Source organism: Myripristis murdjan, chromosome 9 (assembly GCF_902150065.1).
Source record: "Myripristis murdjan chromosome 9, fMyrMur1.1, whole genome shotgun sequence".
Lineage (NCBI taxonomy): Eukaryota > Metazoa > Chordata > Actinopteri > Holocentriformes > Holocentridae > Myripristis > Myripristis murdjan.
This window is the reverse complement of record NC_043988.1, coordinates 12096880-12119073: the sequence shown is the minus strand read 5'-3', so window position 1 is coordinate 12119073 and position 22194 is coordinate 12096880. Positions and strand designations below refer to the sequence as shown.

The following is a 22194-nucleotide window of genomic DNA, read 5'->3' as shown; positions in this document are numbered from 1 at the left end:
AAGGAAAGGAAAGGAAAGGAAAGGAAAGGAAAGGAAAGGAAAGGAAAGGAAAGGAAAGGAAAGGAAAGGAAAGGAATAACCAGAGAATGCATTAACCCCATTTAATTGTGATAACCACTTTCTTTCACAACCCACAACCCACAATCCCCAGAGAGAATTTGAGTGAATGAATAGAAAAAGCACTTGCACATATGGCATCCAATATATCATATCATTATCTCTGGTGCACAGCTTAGCAATGGGTTAGAAAGGACAGTATAGTCGCCACCTTCATTGGGTTTTTATGTAGGCTATTCTAAAAAGCTTGAGAATTCACCAAATAGTGTATCCACAGTGCATATAAAAGTTAGTTTCTTGCCTGGCCAAAGTGACTGGCTAACTAAAAATCCCTCCACTGGGTCATCAGTTCCCATCACAGCTTTTCTCTCAATTGCTTAAACACTATTTCTGATACATTCAACATTCTCTGTGGACTGTAAGCAGAAACCATACAACAATTTACATCTGACACAATATTCTATCTGCAAAATGTCCCAAAGCCCTCAAAATGGTTAACTCTTGTTTCACAAGTGTCAAATCTCTTTCATCATTGCTCAGACAGTATGCAACGTATTAACAGCAGCATAACACAGTCAAACCTGTGCGCATGTTCCTTTGCCTTACAATGTGCCATATTGAGAGACATTACCGCAAATAAACTAGAGTTATTCAGCACACTGTATAGTACTACTGTCAGTAATGATGCTATAGAAGAAACTACAAAAATTTTATTCTTGTGGCTTGATGATCAGTGATGTTTCAGCCATATTTGTTCATTTTGGTCATGATGACCTCTACATCATCCACATATACAAAATGTGTGGGGTTTGGCTCCAGCTCCATTGCCCTCTGCAGAGAGAAAACCAAAGCGATGTGGATAACTGCTCAAATTACATAATAAAGTGAAGTAAACATCCTGCATTTTACATTTTTCTCCTTAACTCTGTCAGTATTCCTCTCAGAAAGAGCCCTCAAAATATATATCAGCGCAATAAGAGTCCTTTTCAGCAGCCTGTCAGTGGTGAAGAGGCTCAAGGAGCTAATGCTCTTGTATAACATCCCAGTTCTCAGAGTCTAATAGCATTGTTTGCAATCACAATGGTATGTATCAGCTGTCCTTGAATACTCTGTTGTAGGATCCTATACTTGTTTCAGCCGTGAACATTCAGACTATTAATCCCAACACAGAACAGTTCAGTGTGGGCTGCGATCTCTGATACGACTCGGTCATAGTTAGGCTGTGGCTGTCGATGTGGTCTGTAATTGTGGCCTGTACTGAATTTGAAATATTCATACGCCTTTGCCACCTGCCACTGCCTCCCTGCCCTCTGTGCCCTCTTCTAACCACCTGCCGTCCCACCACCCATTTGGATCCCGTTTCCTTTGACTTAAACACTTTTCGCCCTTGTCTGACACCCGCTTGATCCTCCTTACAGTTTCCAGTGACTAAAGTTCAGAGATAGCCTTAGTATAATACAGTATGAAGAGTGATTCTTTAAAATCTGTGAGGCTTACAAATCATCAAGAGCAAGAACAAGAACAACAATGATACCATGACCCCAACTGCTGCCACTACTGTTACTACTAATAGCCTAACACCTAGCACTAATAGGTATAATACCAATAACCACCATCACCACAACAATAATATACTGTTCCTACTCATTCTAGTGACTGTTATATCTCAAACTGTATTTTCTCTGAAATCTGAATCTCAGCAAACATTACATACCCTACTTCTGCTAGTTATGTGTTGTGTTCCTGAAGTGAGGAGGAGAAAACTAATTGAAGAAAAAAAAAAAAAATAATAATAGTAGTAGTAGTGAGATAGCTGAAAGTCCTCGTCAATGAGCTGAATGACATAAGACCAAGCAAAGGTGTGTCTGTCTGTCCAAGGGGCGTTCATGTCTTGAGATGAAGCAGTGTGTGTGTGTGTGTGTGTGTGTGTGTGTGTGTGTGTGTGTGTGTGTGTGTGTGTGTGTGTGTGTGTGTGTGTGTCACACTGAGCTCGCTGCGTCAAACACTCGGGGACTACAGACAGGAAGTCGTCGTCCATTTGACCAATCAAATCCACTGAAAGCCAGCAGGACGGAGCTGGAGGAGAGCGGCTCCTCTCTCTCTCTCTCTCTCTCTCTCTCTCTCTCTCTACTGTCTCTCTGCAGCTCTGTCACCAGCTGAAATACCTTGTTGCAGCTCTGCAGGACGTTTCTACAGGACTTGAGATTCATCACATTTAGCTGCGTTGCCAAGAGGAAGAAGAAGAGGCGATGGACTAAACAGCCTTCCGTGTGATGGATAGGAGAGGAGATGTGTGATAAGCTACATGGGACACTCCGGAGCTGCCTGGCTGCCAGTCTAACATCAACTGACAGCTGTCACCGGACGTAGCTGCTTTGCGAGCTAGCGAGCTAAGCTAAAGGCTAACAAACAGCCCCACAGACCGGCTAGCTAATTTAGCCAGCCAGTCAGTCCTCCTATCGGATTGAGTGTGGAAAACGGTGACTTCCGCATGGACATTATCGTATCCTTATCAATGTCAACATTATTTGGCTCGCCCCGCTGTCCTCTTCGAAAACCATGAGTTAAGTAACGCTCGGCAGCGCCGTTTGTAATATTTTGAGGTCCGGCTAGTTAGCATTTAGCTGGAAGATAGGTAGCTGCGTTCATTCAATTATTTAGTAAGTGCTAACTAAAGCGTTAGCATCAGCACCTCAGCCAACAACAACTAGCCACCTCTTGGACTTGTAATCGTCGTTACAACGCTGATATATTGGGCATTGGCTGCGCTTAGGATAACATCGCAGAAATGAAGAAATTTTTTGACTCGCGTCGGGAGCTGGTGAGTTCCGGGCCTGGTTCTGGAGCCGGTGGAGGAGGCGGCGGTTCCGGCGGCGGTGGCAGCTTCATTGGACGGGTCTTCACCATTGGACGTTATCAAGTGACCGTTGAGGAGATTGTCGCTGAAGGTGAACCATTGTCTTGTGTGAATAACGCACATTTAAAATGAACAATTTCAATTAGATGTGTGAGCAAACATCCCGGTGTCCCACATGGCTGTGTAGACGAGCAGAGCAGTACGGGATCGGCCTGTTCATGGAGGGTCTTTGGCCTAGCCCAACTAAAACCCGAACAAAATGATGCTACCTTGATTTTCCCTTTCCTTATTTAGAAAGCGGTTTGTCTCGGTCAGCGGGCAAGCTTTACGGGACAGGGCTTAAATAACTGGTGTCGTATCTTGAAGCAGGTGTGACCACCTCAGACAGTTGTGGACAAGTTACAGTTTATTGTATTCATTGGCATGCAGGCAAGCCCAGTCCCAATCGGACTCTTGAATTATAGATGTAAGTTGCTTGATGGTGTGGAATGAATGGCCAATGGAGAGCAAATGGACATGGTGATTTTAAAAACTGCCAATTCAAGTGTGGACGAGGGTGTGTCACACAGTCAGATCTCCAGGTTGTCATCTGATTGCAGTATTGTACTCTATATCATAAGGCTGGGAGGAACATGGTATAACTGGATTGCCTGCTGTGTTGTATGAACCAACATCATGCTGAGTCACCAGTCTTGGTATTTACAGAGGGAGTGACATATCACAAATGCAGATTTCAAAAGTTTGGATGAGTTTTTGCTTCTTGTTAGTGATTTATTGACTGGGGAATAAAGGTCATTAGGATCTGGAGCTGCACACTCATAAAGACTGACCTCCTGACTAGAGGGGGTGGGCATATTACCCTCTGCACTGGTGTGACTAACCAGTTGTTCATTTCGGTTATCTGCCTGTCTTGAGATACAAAATGATTAAATCCAAGTGCAGGGAAAAACTTTTCACAATTTGGAGATTACTACTGAGACATTTAATATACACTGAATGAATTGAATTTTCATTGTAAACATTCCTGCTGAACATGTTACATCAACATTGCCTGTGTTCCAGTTTAATAGGGGTGAGAGCAAGTTACCCACTGGTCGTCTGTCTCTGCCATGAGTGTCTGCCATGCTCTGTCAGCTAAGAGCGCCTGTTACTAAATAATGGATGGACCAAGAGTGATTAATTCATCAGTACTATAGATGGGCCCCATCTGTTGGGCTACACGTGTCTTTATAATGCCTTTTATAAATTGGATGTATTCATTCTATGACTGCTCTCCCACCTGAAAATGTGGCACTGTATGTTTTCCTTTTCAGTTCTGGAGGCAGTAAGATTTTAATGCAGACATTTGCTTCAGAGAAGCAACGTTGGAGAGACTGATAAGTGTTAGCCCAGACATTGTTAGCAAAATTATGCCTAGACCTTACAGCGCCAGATTCCCCAAAATTATACATCTCATGTAAACCGGTAGTTGGAATGTTTTTCTAAAGATCATATTTTCTCGCCCTGGCAGTGGACCTGCTGCTTTGCAGTACTGACTCACTCCAATGTGGCTAGGTCTGTTTATTCAGATGGTTTTGGTTGCAGTCAAGCCTACTGTATTTGTTGCTATCTACTTGGCAGCAATTCCATTTGGAAATGGTGTTTGTTTTCCATGTCTGCTGCATGTTGTCATTGTTGATCTCTGTGGCCTTTAGCTGTTTTAAGAAGAGTTTTTACAATATACTGACAAAAGAGCAGGCAAATAGCTGAAAGGAAAGTTCTTTGGAATCGTGTATTTTTTGTCATTTTGAACTGACTTGATTGGGAATAGGTGTATATGATTTGTTTTCACCCTTTAGTCTATGAGGAATTTCAGTGACATGGCTTTCTTTCCTCACTATCAACAAGATGGGTTGTCTTTTGGCCATATAGAATTACTGGTAACTTTAGCCCTCCCTGGATCTGTATGGGTGGCATTGTAAGTGAGGATGTCTCTCCAGTTCCTGCTGTTAGACTGTGCAATACTGAGCTCCAGTCACTGAGTATGCAGTGAAAAATCAGTAATCTCATTTGTGGAAAAAAACAACTCATTCTCTAACACCAAATAGCCAATGTTATACATCTCCATAAGGTGAAGCAGTGCAGTATATCTTGTTGTCAGTGCAGGATTATGTAGTCTTGCAGTAAGCATGTTTGTAAACAAAGTAGTAGCCATGTGGACATTTATTTTTAGGGCAATTTAGTTACATAAGTTCCATTTCACTGATGACAAATCGTAACCCAACATTGAACCATACATTGTACTTTTCATAACAGTGTCTGAAGGTGTATTTCCATGAGCATTTGCTTGATGTCTATATACATGAGCTGGAGTGGTATTATCTTGACAGTTAGTTACGTCAAGGGGCAATGGCTATTTGTAGCTGTACTTACTGTTGTTTGGTCCTTCTTGTCTGGTGAGAGTGCAGACCACTGCTGGATGTTGCTTAAGAAGGCTGCTAATCCTTCTAATTTCTCACTGGCATTTCAGATTAGACGGTGCGTGAGACAGCCAGAACTCAACAGTGTGAGGGATCACACCACAGGACTTTTTCCTTCTCATATGTTTGTGAAGTGTGCTGCAGTATATTCTGATTCCAGATACAGCCTTGGTATTTGATATTGTCACAGTTCCCCCACATTGCTCAAGCACGTTGCTCTTCTGTGTCATAACACTGTTGGCGGAGCACTGCATTGCAAGTTTTTGCAGGTCACTGGGATGTTTCCAATTGGTTAATCTGCAACCGATGGCCTCGGCTAAAGTATAATGTGATATCATCAGTGGTGGTCTAGCACCAACTTGTCACATACCGGAGAGAATCCTGAAGCATGCATGATATCAGGGTAGTCTACACCTGCTATGTTTATTGTGCCATTAAGTGAAGGCATATTCAGGAATTCTTTAATAACACACTGCTGCCTCCCTTGTGCTCCATTTATTTCTTTCATAGCACAGCTCCCAGTTAAGTAGCTCAAGGCAGTTCTAATCAAACCTCAAACAGACTGGTCACGTGGAACTGTCCTTGATGCCAGCTGGATGACTCAGCCCAGCGTATGGCGTTAACACAAGTTGAGGAGAGGACAGAGCTGGTGAGAGAGCAACAGAGATACAGGAGGGCTGGTAACAGCACTTGATGAGGGACCAAAACAGAACTGAGATGTGCTCTACTGTAAAGTATGCTAATACATGCTTTTAAAGTGCTACATGCTGCTGGTTTAACCAACAAACAAGTCAATCCTTTGAGATTAGTGAAAGCTGAGGCCAGTCTACTGACTAAAGACTGTAGAGTAGTCCTTTGGCTAGTGATGCACACTGGTATTTTGGTTTATAAAGCAGACTGTCCAGCCACAGCTCAGTGTGGTGGAACATAAACATTTCTCTTTTCAATTCAGGGCTGGACCATATTGCCAAAATATCATGTCAAAATATTTTTCATATTTTAATAGTGTGATGATAGCTAGCAGCACTTGGTGTTTCAGTATTTAAACTACATTTTTTTAAAAAGGAAATCACTCCCAAATCCCAACCAGTGAGTTCACTTAGGTTTCTCCTCCATTCAGACTGTTGACTCTTTATTATACTATGCTTAAATAACAGCCTAAGTATTCTTAAAATGAACTAATCAGAGAATTAATCATAACTGTTATTGTGAAATAGCCTATTTTATAATAATACTGTATAAATAATAATAATAATAATACTGTATAAAACATGAAATAACAGAAAAGAATTGGATACCAAGCATACATTTTCCCCTAAATATGTGAATCCTGCACCTGTTATAAAGAAAATGAGCATGTTACTTTCATTCGTTCAGCTTTCATTCAAAACAGCCCACAATGTTTCCCCCAGGTTAACAATTTATATGTGGTGATGGTTGGTGGTGGGGGAGGAGGTTGGATTTAACTTCAATACATTATCACCTGTTGTGTGTTACAGATTAATTAAGAATACAGTGCAACATCAAAGTCTGTAGTACAGCCACGATAACTTAATATCTGAGTGTTTATTTAGGCTACACAATGCTAGGGATGTCATGATACTAGAATTTTGGTAGTCGATGCCAGTACCAGTAAAAATCCATTATTCTTGATACCAAGTTTGATACAACAGATGAAGTGATATACATGAGCATACATTTTTGTAATAGAATAGTTACAAACAATGAATGTCATTGGCTAGGTTGGATGTGTCTCTACCCTTCATATGGAAAATGTGAATGCACCGTTTGCTCACAGGCATTTGCTTGTCTATGTTGCCTTCTCCATCTGCCTCAAAGGCGAAATACTTCCATATGAGGCTTTTGTAATTAGCTCTTTTTTGTTACTTTGCAGAGCAGGAGGAGTACTGCACGTCACGTTTATTGTTTTTCTGTTCGTGCTTCTGTGCTCTTGTCAAATACTTTAAAATTAAAAGCAATAAAATACCATTGACAAAGACTACTGTTGCATTCATACTGGTATACCATCCAGCCGTATTTTAAATCCAGCATTTTTACAGTTCAGGTTGAAAAGTGTGAGTGTGTCAGTGTGGCTTGACTCAGATATTTATTTGTCTGTTGCTGTTTTATTCATTCATGTGGTTGTCAAGGTTTAGAGAGGAACTGGTGTATTTAGTTGTCATGGATTTGAGTTGCTATGGATGGAGGTGGTGACTCAGGCAGTGAAGCGGTCACTTGGTAGTCAGAGGGTTTGATCCCCCGCTCCTCCAGAGATCGTGTCAAAGTGTCCTTGAACAAGACACTGAACCTCTAACTGCTCCTGATGGGCAACTTGGCACCTTGCGTAGCAGCCTGAGGCAAACCTTGTAAAAGTGCTTTGAGTCGGTCAGTAGACTAGAAAAGCACTATAGAAATGCAGTCCATTTACCATCCTCTTTTCTTATTTGGTGAAATGTGCCCAAAGGTGGGATGATGAATCAGTCACACTTTCTGTGTCCTGTGTCAGTTTATCCACTTCTTGCATCCTTCCCCTCAGCACAACTGCTGACTCACACAGCGCTATTTTGAGCTCGTCTTACCAGCGTGTCATCCAGCCTTTCACTGAGCACACATTCCACTGTAGCATTCCTTAAGCACCGTTTTTGTCAGGGCCATGGGTCTGTGTTTGACTGGGAATGTGAATGTATATTTGTATTTGTATTTGTAAGTGTTCATTTGTCTACAAGAGGCTTTCAAAACAAAATATTGACCAATGTCATCACACATTTATGGTGTAAGATGACTAATGTCATCTTACATTGTAATTGCACGGCAATTTAACTTGGCTGCTCTGGGGCAGGAACATAAATGATCAACAGCTCACACAGTGACATAATTATATACTAACACACATTGTGTGGGGACAGAGTTGAATAGGGGCACTTGTGCAGAGGAACAATACGCAGTGCACTGTATCTCTGTATGTGTACAAAAAAAAAACATCTATCAGCATATGCAGCATATGCAGTATGGCATGCTGAAGAACAACATACTATGAGATTGTGGTTGTGGTTTTCAATCTGTTTACCCTCATGTCTCTCTGCCTTGCTCTATCCTGCAGGAGGCTTTGCTATAGTGTTCTTGGTGCGAACTCATCAAGGGGTCCGCTGTGCGCTCAAGAGGATGTATGTTAACAATGAACACGATCTACAGATCTGCAAACTGGAGATTCAAATTATGGTGAGTATGACTCTACAGGCATCTGACTCCAGCGGTAATAAGTTCTTTTTTTTGGAGGGGTAGATTTTCCTTCCATGTATTGAAGGTCCAAGGCTGGTGGTGTTAAGCTAAGATTTATAGGATATTGGTAGAATTTGCTATTGTATGTAAGGTGTGTCGCTTTGTTTTTTACTTGTGCATAATCATTTTGCTGCATGACTGATTTTTGGTCATTTGGATTTACATAGGCTTATTCTTTGTGAGCATTTTCAGACATGCTTGTGATGATGAGCCATATAAATAAATAAACTTGAATTTCAGCTGTAGCTGGATTGTGGATTGTAGTATTGAGAGAGACCGTGACAGTCAGTTATTGATTATTGGCAAGCAATTCTTTGCATTAGGCCTATTTTTCACTTACTTGGAATGGCAGGTGGGTGGGACGTCCTGCACGATCAGGAGAATGCAGATAGTGTAAGATAGCTTGTCAGTCATAGTCAAAGTGCACTAAATTGACATTCAGATACTTGTTTTTCATTTCTTAAACTTTTGAGGCCAGTGTGGTAAACCAACTGGGGGATGAAACTCTAAACCCACCTTTTTTGTTGAATTTTAGGATAATGTTACGATGAAACACAGCTAGCATTGTTTTAATCTTAATAATACATCTTGTAATGTTGCCCTCGTTAATGTGCAAATCTCACCCTTTTGATGCCAGCAACCAGTAGGAAAATTATGTTTGGAGGGATGTTAGTGGGTATTACCCATTCGTCTGTCATCAAGTTACCATCCTGACTCCAAAAGCCATTTCCCCTCACACACATAAATCCATGAGCTTCTTGGGGGGGGGGGGGGGGGGGGGGGGCATAAGTCCATGCTGTAAATCACACTTCCTGCTCTCTCTACTGCCATACTATTGCCAACCACAGCCAAAATTGTTGAGTAGATGGAGACAGGCATTTCCTGCTTGTTTTATAACCCATAACGTCAAAACAAACCCTGAGAATCACTTGAAAACACTCTTTGACCCAGGCCTGATTATACCAGGAAGGTATAGGGAAGGAGCTCAAGAGTTGGTAGTGAGTCATTTCACTACTAACCTTTGAATTCTCTTGAAAATATTGAGTTAGCACCTTTTCATGTAACGCCCTTCAGTCTTCCATTTCCTAACTTAAAGCCTTATATTACTGTAAGGGAAGTTAAGAAGTTCCTGGAGCCACACCCTGGGGGGCATGACTGTTACAGGATGGTTATCATTATTACTCCCAAACATTTGGCACAGATTCAAAAGCTCTCCACAGAAAAAGCACGGACTGAACAGTAGCACACATGGATGCATTTAGTCATTTGCTTAGCCAAATGTTTAAAAAACAATCCATGAAGGCTGCATCTCTTGTTGCCTGCAATGTTAATCTAACTCTCTTTGTGTTTATTTTAACAGAGGGACTTGGTAGGCCACAAAAACATAGTGGGTTTTCTGGACTCCAGTATTACTGCAGTTGGAGCCGGCGATGTGTGGGAAGTCCTAATCTTAATGGACTTCTGTCGAGGTAAATCTGCCGCCCTCTATACCTTCCTGTCTCTGTTGAATTCCAAGTTCCATTATCTTGTGCTGCTTACAAGAAGCTCCATCAGATATCCACCCGGCACCAATCCTTGTCAGCTGAACTCAGTCGATGATATTTGTGTTATTTGTAGAAACAGCTCCATTGCTCCTGCTAGCAAAACTGTTGATAAATAACAGCACAGTTTAGGTTAGCTCAGTGTATTATTATTGCACATAATAATACAAAAAAACATCCCTTAATACAAAAGTATATGAAATGCATGTAAAACAATAACTTAAAAATAGAAATGTGAAGGAGTAGCCGAAAACCCATAAAGGCTTGTCAGGTGGCCCTCTTAAAATGCAACATAAAAAAGATCAAACAAATACATGAAAAATCTATAAAATACAAACTACAAAATAACTAAGGTGTTACAAGTGTCAAGGAAAGGTGGCTAATTCCAGCTGAATCCGTGTTTGAATCAAAGCAAACAGCAGGAAGGAACTGACAGCTGTAAAGTTTTATGTCACACCTGTTAGGTGTCAGCTGAACAGTTAATTGCCGTTGGTTGTATGAACAGGGCTGCAACAAATGATTATTTTGAAAGTCATCTGAGGATTGTTCTTTCCATCGTCATCGCCATGCCAGGTCATAGCGGTTATTGTTACTACTGCTGCACTTTAACCAACATTAACATACGCACTCTACAAATACTTTTTGGGGGTGTTCCTTAACATGTGATAATAAAAATAAAATGTTGCCACATGCTACAGTGCTAACACTTGGGTAATGTAACAGACTGCATTGATATGACAACTATGCCATACTACACACAAAAATGTTTTCTTATCAGATGCCCAAGTATACTTATATTACTATAGAGAGACAAGTTGATCTTGCATGGTTTATGTGATGCATTATTGGGGTTTTCCTTGTGGTGTATTTGCAGTTTGAACTTTTAGTCTTTTTTTTTTTTAAATCTATCTTGAGGGTTTGGTATCCTCAGAGTTACTGTGTGCATTAGCCATTTTCGAAATATAAACCAAACGTGAGAGAAGATGCCAGGCTTGAGATTCTTTGATGTAAAATCTACAACATTCAGTAATTCTTTGGTATTCAGTCTCAATAATGTTGACTACTTGCCCTAGTTATAACTTCTGACCTAAACTGGAAATTATATCTCAAAATATTCACCTACTATTAAAATGTATATCATACAATGTGAAATGACCAATAGATAGTATAAAACAAATGTTCAAAATGAGCCAAAAAGTTAACAAAACTTCTTTTTTCCTTTGAATTACATGTTTTTCATAAATGCATGCAGCAGTAGTCATTAATTAGGGATTCTCATTTAATCTTTTTCCTTGGGTATCCGCTAACCCTTGTGGACTCTCTACTGACCTTTGTGTGTTTTTGTAGGTGGACAGGTGGTTAACCTAATGAACCAGCGGCTACAGACCGGCTTCACCGAGGCTGAGGTGTTGCAGATCTTCTGCGACACATGTGAGGCTGTGGCCCGCCTCCACCAGTGCAAGACTCCAATCATCCATCGAGATCTAAAGGCGAGTCTCCAATACATGTGGAAAATATGCATATACACTAACCACTGTGTAATCTTACAGTTCCATTTTGATCCATCTATATGTCATAGTCCAATGACTGATTTTTGCACCACATCAGTTGTTTGGAAGTACAGTAGAACCTCAGTCATCTGAACCCCTCAGAATGAGGGTATATTGAATAGCTGAAACTTTGGACCAGATAGCCTTTAAACTACATAACAGATATGTGGCCCTGGCAGTAAGAAATTACAGCTGTCCACAAACACTTTGGGACAATAGCAGCATCGAAGAAATCACTTACTGTGGCTGTGGCGCATGGACACACATACACATGCTCACAGAAACAAACAGACCAATGAATAATAGACTCATTTACTGGAGAACAGACAAGTATTCCACAAAGCTGGATTAGCAAGTTAGTCAGCTAACTTTAAAAAGTGTCACTGATTATCTTCTGAATTTTGTCTGTTATTAGCAACTGTCAACAGGGATGACAGATTCAAACAGATTCAAATAACTATCACCAGGATATAGCATGATCTTTTCTACGGTTATCCAGCTAACTTTCTAAACCTGGTTTATGGAATTCCCTCCAAATAGTTTTTAACCCAGCATAAACATTAGGCCCTACATGACAAATATGTAGGTCGGCCACACATGCACACACACAGGAACAAACTCACCAATTAATAATAGACCAGGTTACTGGGCAACAACACTGTGACAACAGCAAAATTAGATAGGTAGGCGACTGTATTATAGGCTGCTGGAGAGTAGTGCACATCTTGTAGTGGGAAGGAAATAGGAAAAGGCCATGTGTTTGACCAGTTATTCCATATAAACGGGTTGGATAATCAAGGTTCTACGGTAATTTCTTGTGGCATTTTTGTTTTGCCAGTTCTGACTTGTCCCATCATCTCTTCGTGTAGGTGGAGAACATTCTTCTCCATGACCGGGGACACTATGTGCTCTGTGACTTTGGGAGTGCCACCAACCGTTTCCAAAACCCTCAGACAGAAGGCGTGCCAGTGGTGGAGGAAGAAATCAAAAGGTCAGTGTTTCTGATGATATTATACTTTAAGCTTTATAGTCATATTTTTTTTCCTTTAACAAAAATTTAGAAACTCTTTCATGCTGACCGCTAATCATATCACCAGGTACACTACTTTGTCATATCGTGCTCCAGAGATGGTCAACCTCTATGGTGGCAAGGTCATCACAACTAAGGCAGACATTTGGGTCAGTTGGACTGTTTTCCTAACTACTACAGGAGCTGTGCCATGTTATGATTGTATGGTCATATTAAATCACAGTGACGATGATATTTGCATTACTAAGTTCTGACCTTATGGAGTTTGTTGATATTCTCCTCCTTGCGTGTGCAGGCCATGGGTTGTCTGCTCTATAAGCTGTGCTACTTTACTCTGCCCTTTGGGGAGAGCCAAGTAGCTATCTGTGATGGAAGCTTCACTATCCCAGACAACTCCCGCTACTCCCAGGACATGCACTGCCTCATCAGTGAGTAACCTTGTTCCCCAGCATATACTCACTGTCCTACCTTGTGCATGTGTATGCTACATGGAACATTTTGTGTACCTGCGTCTAACCTAGCCTGTGTTGTTTTCTCAGGATACATGCTGGAACCTGACCCGGACAAGAGACCAGATATCTACCAAGTATCCTACTTTGCCTTTAAGCTGGCTCGACGAGAGTGTCCCGTCCAAAATGTACATGTAAGTAAGTTGCCATGCTTGTGGCAAGAGGATTGGTAAGAATAGTTAGAGTATACTATAGGGTTTGTATTAAACATTTACAAATCGGGCAGTCCTTTTTTAAGCACAGTGAAGCCTCATAAAATATCTCATGTACAGAGGGTTTAATTGTGTCTCATTGTTTTGCAAAGAAACAATAGTCTAGAACAAAATGACATTGGATAGAAGCACAGCGTTCTGGCTTTTGCCAGTTGGCTGCCTTCCTTTCCCTCCGGCTGCTGTCTGATGTATTGACATGTGAGTGAGTGCTACGTCAGCACTCAGTCTTCTGATTCAGCACATTTCCCACCTCACCCACAAAGCAGCAATAAAGTGGATATTAAAGGTGTATCCATGGAAGCTGTAGAGAAGTCGGTCTGCTGTGATGCTCGAAATATTTTATCACCGCCTTACTAATGTAAGTTTTAGGGAGTGCAGCTCTTTTGCTTGATTATGCTTGTTCTTTTAAAAGCTTCAATTCCTCTTCCTGTCTTAGAATTTGCCCATTCCTGCAAAACTTCCTGAGCCTATCAGAGCCAGTGAAGCTGTGGCCAAAAAGAGTCAAACCAAAGCTAGGTGAGTGACAAGCAAAACATTTAAGTGTGTTGTTATCAATAAGAATCTCTCATATGACTTCGCCTCCTCTCTCATTTGCCTCCATCAGACTCACAGACCCCATTCCCACCACGGAAACCTCGATTGCACCGCGGCAGCGGCCCAAGGCTGGCCAGGCCCAGCCCCAGCCAATATCAGGCATTCTGCCCATCCAGCCTGCCCTCACCCCACGCAAGAGGCCTAATGTGGCTGCTGGAGCAGGTAAGGCCTGGTCCCTACTAACTCTGTTTTGTGGCTAAGTCCATTAATGCTATGTGTTGGTTGGAGCCTGATTACAGTATGGGGTTACTCTTATCCCGGTAACTGTATACTCATAGAAACAGATATCTTGTGTTGAGCGCAGCATATTTAAATTCTCAAGCATTTGGCTGCAATAGCAGGGCCTTGTAATACCAGTGGTTCGGTCAGCCCAAGCCTTTAATTGTGTTTTAATGAGGCCTTTGACACCCACAGTCTCGCAGGGCCATTCAGGCTGTGGCCTACTTGTAAAAAGACCTAGAAGAATTTGTTGCACTATTTTAGTTTTAATCGCAGTACCATACTTTTGATGTTAGTCCTAACTGACTTTCCATCTCAATTGATTTTTTGTGATGTATAATGTACTGAATGGAACTGAAACAAATGTCCTCTTTGCTCCTTTTCAGGTGTTGGGATCAGTGTCCCACCTCCAGCTGCTGCTGCTGTCCAACCTGCTCAGCAGGCTCCTGCTGCACAGGCGGCGCCCCAGCCAGCCCAGGCCACCAACGTGCAGCCACCGGCCACACCCCAGCATCAGCAGCTCTTCATGAAACAGCAACAAGCCCCAGCCTTCTTCAGCTCACAACAACAGACCAGCCAGCAGGTGGGCATCCTGACTGAACAAGGGATTTTGTCATAGAAATAACGACATTGCTGATTTACAGTGCTCTGCATGTGTGTGTGTCTGTGTATGTGCGTGTACGGGTGTGTGCGGATGTACATGTGCTTCCCTGTCAACAAACTCCACACATCAGACATTTCTGATTGTTGGATCTGATCTTCATCTTGGACTTCAGGACTTGATTTAGGTTTTCTATGTTGGTCTAATTAACTGTTTATATTTAATTTCATATGTCTACTTGTGTTACATTTCACTACCCATTAATCCATTACACTCTCAGTTTGTTCCACAAGTGATCATTCTCTTTGTAGTTGTTTGTGTCTGTTGCTGGTCTCATTTAAAATCCTTTCTGCTCAAAGTTGCTGCTAGGTTTGCATTAGGGGTGTGAATCTCCATCATGAGGGCAATGCGATACGCATCTTGATGCATTGTCAATGATCCGACACATTAAATATACATGCGAAGCAACTCCCAATGATATACGATATGATTCACCTTTATTGCGATGCAGTGTGTATCAACACAATTTGATTCAACACAGTGCAGTTCAACGCAATACGATATATAACACAATGCAATGCCACAGTGTGGGTTGTGTTGATTCTATAAATGTTCTAGTTTTACTGTTCATTGCAAGAAGAAATCCTGATAGATTTGCTAACTCCTGTACCAGGGGACAAAGAAGGAGACATTACAGCGGTGTTAACATCTTATTAGGAATCTCATTTGTAAATATTATAAATGAAAAGCTCTAAGCAATACTTTAAAACTGTTTATAATGCATTTTTGGAATGAGATATGATGATATGCTGTTTCACATTAAGAGTGCTGTGGCTTTGGTAATAGAATCTGATCATGCAGAGGAAGCCGAAGTGGGTGTGGAGGAACATTTTGGAGCTACATTTTTCCTTGCTTGAGTTTGCAGGTGGTGTCACTTGCTCTTGAGTTACTCAATGACATCTCTGGATGTCACTGGGCACTGGGAAACTAGTGGTTTGCTGCCTGTGTGTTTCACTGCTGTAAAATGGTATGGAAAACCCGAACAACAATGTTTCCCATATGTCTTTAAAAAATTCAGTTATTCCACACATGTACTTGATGAACGTTTTACAGTGCAATGTAAGTGTTTTTCACTGTTCATCAACATCTGTAAGGAAACGAGGAGAGAAGGAAGGAGAGGGTGGGGGCACTTGTTTTCTTTGAGTGACGGGAGCAGGGATCATATGACCCGTCACTTTTCACACTCGCAGAGAAAGAGACGGTACAGGGGGAGAGAAAACAGGAAACAAAGTAACAACAACAAGTAACAACAACAGCAGTTAGTTGATGCCAAAAAGAAAACGTATGCGTGGCACACTGGGATGTAAAAGTACACAAAGTGCTGCATCAAGTTTTCCGCCATTCACATTCCAGCTTTGTACCAATACAGGCTGTCTGAATTGATGGACCCACATCTTGCACATTAAACCTGGTGTGTCTAGATGCATCTGTGAATTTTACCATCTCTAGTTTGCACAATTCAAATACAATGAGAAGTGTGTTCATTTCCAGTATATTTTTCAGACCACACCTGTGCATTTGGGTGTTTTTGATCTCAGCACATTATAAATCCTTGACATTGTGGGTTTATGAGCAGCTCTTTGGCCCAACATATTTTTTGTCACCAAGCCTCTCTTTATCTCTCTCTCTCTCTCTCTCTCTCTCTCTCTCTCTCTCTCTCTCTCTCTCTCTCTCTCTATCTCTATCGCATGTGCTCTTTCCTCTCACATCTTTTGTATGGCATCCAATAAGGTAGAAATTAAGCCCTGGAAAAAATTCCATTAAACACTGCTGCATTTGTCAAAGAGTAATAAATCATGATTAACTGGGCCAAACTAGAAATGAGAACTGGGCCTTCTTCATCATTGGCTGTGCGGTGTTCCTGTGTAGCATCAGCTGGTACAGAGTGGCCACCAACAACAGCAGCAGTCAGCCTTTCAGGCATCTGCCCTACTGCAGTCCAAAGCTAAGCCACTTCATCCCCTTGTTAACCTGCAACAGCAGCAGCCAGCCAGCTCTGCAGTGATCATTACCCCCATCCATGAAACTGCAGCTCCCCAACTCACTCCCATCCCAGAGGTTGCAGCCATCGGCCCTGCAGCTGACCCAGAGGCAACGGTAACCTCTTCTACTGCCGTCTGCTGCTCTTTGGATCAGGGGTGCTTACAGACTCCTCTCTGTTGAATCACATCCAGATTTTTACTTTATTCTTTTTTCCCTGGCAAAGTGGCAATGATTTCTCACAGAATATATTAAATATGGGAATTTGAACAGGCATATAGTGTCATCAATTAGAAATGTTCCTTCTTCCTCTTCTTTATTCAGTCCAAGGATCAAAAAGGCATCATTGCTGCAATTAGATGAATACAGTGATGCACATGAAATCATGTACTCTTTTGCAGCACATCTTTCAGACAGTCAGAATGATTATTTTTTACTTGGTTTGTAATAATTGTTTATGTTTTGAAAATTTAACCTTAGTGATTGGTTAATTAACTCTTGAATCATTAGTTTGTTCTGTTTCTGTCTAATCTCTCTACTGGGTTCTTCTTGTTCGGTAAACAATCACCTTGTGGATTCTAATCAACCCTTTAATTTGTTATAATCAAGTTGATTACTTGTATGCAGTGAACACAAACATTATCTTCTTTACTTTCATTGAGGCCATGTTGCCTCACCTCTTTGGTGCCTTTCCCTTCTCCTACAGACGTCTGCCCGAGAAATCCACAAAGTGGGCTCCCTGACACCCCCCTCCTCACCGAAGGCAGCCCCTAAGGGTGGCCACAGGCGCATCTTGAGCGATGTCACTCACAGCGCCGTATTTGGGGTCCCGGTCAGCAAATCCACCCAGCTACTCCAGGCGGCTGCAGCCGAGGCCAGCCTCAACAAGTCCAAGTGAGCGGAATTAACTCATCTCAATGATCTCAGGGATCAACTGCCCATTCACGGCACTAGGCGAGCTCAGCAGGGGCAATAAACAGTCCATTCATACTACAGAGAATCCCAAAGGAGAATAAACAGCCCTTTTATAGCCCGGAGAGTCTAGCACAGGAATAATCACTCCATTCAGTCCACAAATAACTCTGTGGACCTTTCATTGGCTTTTATTTGCATACATCAGTAGGCCAGTGTCCATAGACTTAACTTCAGTAGTTGACACCCATCCAATTCTGTTGTAAGCTCTTACTCTGGTGTATGTTTTTGCCTCTGAATACTACAGATCAGCCAGCACCACCCCCTCTGGCTCCCCCTGCTCCTCCCAGCAGAGTGTGTACCAGCCAGGTGAGGTTGGCGCTCCATCTGGCCCTCCTGGCACCAACACCCAGCCCAGCTGGAACCCCTTTGGGGACGACAACTTCTCCAAGCTTACAGCAGAGGAGCTGCTCAACAAAGATTTTGCAAAGCTTGCTGAGAGTAAGACCACTCCATATCCTACATAGATAAGCCTGTAGCATGGGTGAATAGACATGTAATGTAAAACAACTTACTACTTTGCTGTTTGTGTGTGTGCAGCTACTAAACCAGGAGAGAAGGCCACAGGCTCCAGCGAAAATCTCATTCCAGGTCTCCATGCTTTCCCAGGTAGAGCCACCATCATTTACATAATATTCAATCTTTTCCTCACCAGTTGTCCATCTTTCTAGTATAACTTTTCAACATATTTTCCTTGGGGCTTATACTCATACATTCAGCTTCTGCTTTCCACTGCTGTGTTCAGCTTCCAATCCTCTTTGAATACTGCATCAGTTGTCAAGTTGACATTTCTCTGAGTATCTGTGAGACATTTTTATCATTTCATCCGAGAAAAGGAAATCCTTTCTGTGTGCTATATTGTGTTCTCCTTTAATGGGTTGCTGGAGTTGTTATAACCTCAGTATATGTCTTTCTACTGTATCTCCTGTAGTCACACCTTCTTTCTTTCTCTGTCCTTCACATTCTCACCTTTCTACCTCTATTATCTCCCTGTCTTTATTCTCTGTGCAATGTTAAGATGAAAGATCAGTGGACATCCTGGGTTTGGATGCAGGTTCAGCATTGTTGAGTGTCCCGGACCCCTTTAATACCCTCTCCCTTTCTGACACCCCAGGTAATTTTCTTGTCTCCACATGAAAAAGCATAAACCAAGCCATTGGTGTTGGGTTCTTGAACAAATATATCCTGAGAGCTCATGAGTTGCTTTCTTTATTAATGACGGTAGTTTCCTTTATAACTGCATTTGCCAAAGATTAGGTTGTGACTGCTAGTTTAATGGCTAGTTTAATGATGTTTACATGTTCCTATCTTGTCATACTAAGCAGCCTCACAGTGGTTCCTTGTCAGTTTCCATGAATAGAGTCCATAGCAGCTACAGCTAGATTGCATCTCATTTGCAGATCTATGCTTTCACTGTTGCCTGGTAACGTCAAGGACAAATTCTCCTTTGTTAATTGGATTGCTGTACTGCTGGAGGTGCCTGCTTACCAGTGCCACCGAGAGAACAAGGGGAAAGTTTAGCATCAGATCTTCAACCCAGGTTGCCGCTCTCTGATGTTTGCTAATTAAACACTGACCTGGCTTTTGATGCTCTCCTCAGTTTAGCATTTAGCCCCTTTACGAGTATGAGCTTAGCTCTTTAACCCTGGAAGTTGCTGCTTGTCTGTGCATTCACTGAATAGGGACTGAACTGAGAGGATAACGTGTTGGTGCTGTTGCATAATCAGGGTGTAGTTAATCTTCTCTGTCCTCCCTAAGCTGTCTCTCTCACACTCTCTATTTCACTCCCTCAAATAAGCTGTGCACAAGCAAACATATTCTTACTGTGCTGCTGGGACAGAGAGTGTTGATTGTTGCAGTTTTGTTCAGCTTTCCCATGAGCAACACTGGCAATAAGAAGTTCTTGTGTTGACAGGAGGTTCAGACAAAACCACAGATGGGATAAGGATGCTGGAATTGAATAAAGAATTTATGTTAGATTGCACCATAGAGTGAAGCAGCATTTTGAACATTATATGCATGAGTTTATTGGTGAAAATTGTCTTGTAGGATTTTATAGCTATTATATAACAGTTTTTCATCAGTGTTGACCTCTTTCCTGTAGTGAAGGGGGCAAAAGGTCACATCTGCTGTGCGATTTTCTGAGACCACACATTCCTTGCCTAAGATCTCACCCCCATATTTTCCCCATTGTTGTTGCCTGTAAGTATGAGCTGCAGAGAGAAGTTTATAACTTAAATGCATGGACCTGGGTTTGACTTGACATAATTAGTAATAATCTAGCCTAATAAATAGGTTTTTGATTTTGTGAGAGGTGCTTATCTTAAAAACAACCCTCATGATTTGCTTGTGATAAAGATTCTGGCATGTAGAGCAAAGCCAACTTAACAGGGATGTCCTGTGCTGGGATAAAAATGAAAAGTTGATAGGGTTGGCATGTGAAAAGAGAGTGCAGAGAAGTAGGGAATGTCTCTTGTGAAGAAACACACTCATTGTCTTTGTTTCAAACTAATGGTTTTCTGTTGAAGTTTGTAAATTTCTCATAATTTTTTGATTGAAATGTTTTTCCTGTCTCAGTGCATCTTGGGTAGCCACAAAAGGCTTGCAGAATTTTGCTATAGGAAAGAATGTGATTTCATGACATCAGTGTTATGATTTTATTAACCTTGCAAGTCATCTGACTGACTGATTTGTGCCTGTTAAACAAATATTCAGATGGGTGATCTTCAGACTTATATCAGTCCTGTTTTTTTTTTTTTTTTTTTCCCAATCCTAACCACATAACATCCTGCTTCTAAATGCAGGCTACTAGAACTACTACATCTTAACTATAACTAACCCATAGGTCTTCTCATTTATTTTGATGAGATGGAATATTTTCTTCCATTGCTTTTCATATATCTCTTTTCCTTTCTGTATTCTCTTTCCACTCATCTGTGCAAAATCCTCCCTCATTTTATTTCTTCCTTCTGTTATCTATTTGTTGCCTCCTTCCATCTTTCTGGCTCGCTCACAGAGAAGCTGATTGAGGGACTGAAGTCCCCAGAGACTTCTCTGCTGCTCCCTGACCTCTTACCCCTGGCCGACCCCTTCAGCAGTTCTGCAGAGAGCTCCACCAATGGTACAGGCTCTCTTCTTCTCCCCCGCTTTGCTCTGCAGTTACCCGTTTCCTCTGTATGTGTCTTCTGCCTTCCCTTTCTTCTTCTCTCTCTCGCACTACCTCTGAATAATCACTGTTATACTCAAGGAGTCAAGGAGTCAGAACAACCTGCTGGAGAAAGAAATCAGGAGATTCTCTATTCTTTTTGACCTCTCTCTGTTTAGTGTATTTACTTTTTTAGTTTTTCAAAATATTTATTTTTCTTACCAATCTTTCTTTCTCTTGTTCCTGTATAGCAAAGGAAGAGAGGTGCATGGATTCCCTGATTCCTGGTTTGGAAGCCCCGCAGGCCCAGAGACACACAGCCCAGCAGGAGATAATCACAGCCAGCATGCCAGGTTAGCCCACAGATTAAGAAATGTTAACAGCATGAATGTACTTCCTTGCAGCCTTTAACCAAAGAAAAGGGAAACAAATGAAGCCAACTTATCTCATGATCCCAGTATTACTGCTGTGTCAGCTTTTGTATCCTATCGCTGTCATTTTGATGTTTTAACAGTTGCAATTACTTTTTAAAAAATTTGTATTTATTCATTTATTCATTAATTCATTCATTCATTCATTCATTCTTTAATCATCATATCAGACCAAGCTGTCATGGCAACACTTTTCCACCAAAAAATCCGGGACCTAAAGTTCCTTGCTCTTGCTTTTGAAATAGGGTTCTGGGGGAAAAAGGAACTATCTTGGGCTCTTCTGTGTTTCTACTGCATTCCGAGAATTGAATGCAAGTCAGCAGGATGTGTGTAGTCATTCTGCATGTGACTGACAACAGAAAAACTGTAAACATGATTATGTTTGTGATTATTTGCTGATTATTTGCTTTGTGATGTTGCATTTGGTTTTGGATAAGAGATACATGGGGAGCAAAAATGAGATTGAGAAAGAGAGAAAAACAAGAGCTGAGAAGAGGAAACCGCTTTTACGTAGCATTATGGATGCTGTGACATACAGAGAAAACATGTATGTTTTTCTGTCAATTACTAGCTGAACAATCCCTTGATAGAATAGTCTTTTTAAAAATGTGTTTGTTGTTGTTTGCTCCTGATTTAAAACACCAAAGGGTGCTTTTGTCATATGTATAATCAATCAGGGATGCTCCATACTAAAACTC

At 41.5% G+C, this 22194-nt stretch overlaps 1 protein-coding gene across 2 annotated transcripts in view; it reads left to right on the top strand.

Moving 5' to 3' along the window:
* The first annotated feature begins 2100 nt into the window (after positions 1 to 2100).
* aak1a (AP2 associated kinase 1a) overlaps positions 2101 to 22194 on the top strand; it is a 30943-nt gene continuing 10849 nt past the window's right edge. Inside the window, exons 1-18 of one of the 2 annotated variants that reach the window (XM_030059649.1) lie at positions 2101 to 3005; positions 8474 to 8592; positions 10013 to 10121; positions 11541 to 11683; positions 12613 to 12734; positions 12841 to 12922; positions 13069 to 13201; positions 13313 to 13416; positions 13931 to 14010; positions 14099 to 14250; positions 14694 to 14890; positions 16838 to 17065; positions 17655 to 17842; positions 18168 to 18361; positions 18461 to 18529; positions 18939 to 19034; positions 20937 to 21041; positions 21317 to 21418. In XM_030059649.1, coding sequence (XP_029915509.1) covers positions 2846 to 3005; positions 8474 to 8592; positions 10013 to 10121; positions 11541 to 11683; positions 12613 to 12734; positions 12841 to 12922; positions 13069 to 13201; positions 13313 to 13416; positions 13931 to 14010; positions 14099 to 14250; positions 14694 to 14890; positions 16838 to 17065; positions 17655 to 17842; positions 18168 to 18361; positions 18461 to 18529; positions 18939 to 19034; positions 20937 to 21041; positions 21317 to 21418 — 2383 coding nt within the window. In that variant the 5' untranslated portion in view covers positions 2101 to 2845. The remainder of the gene's footprint in view (positions 3006 to 8473; positions 8593 to 10012; positions 10122 to 11540; positions 11684 to 12612; positions 12735 to 12840; positions 12923 to 13068; positions 13202 to 13312; positions 13417 to 13930; positions 14011 to 14098; positions 14251 to 14693; positions 14891 to 16837; positions 17066 to 17654; positions 17843 to 18167; positions 18362 to 18460; positions 18530 to 18938; positions 19035 to 20936; positions 21042 to 21316; positions 21419 to 22194) is intronic. The other variant, XM_030059650.1, reaches the window with a different exon arrangement.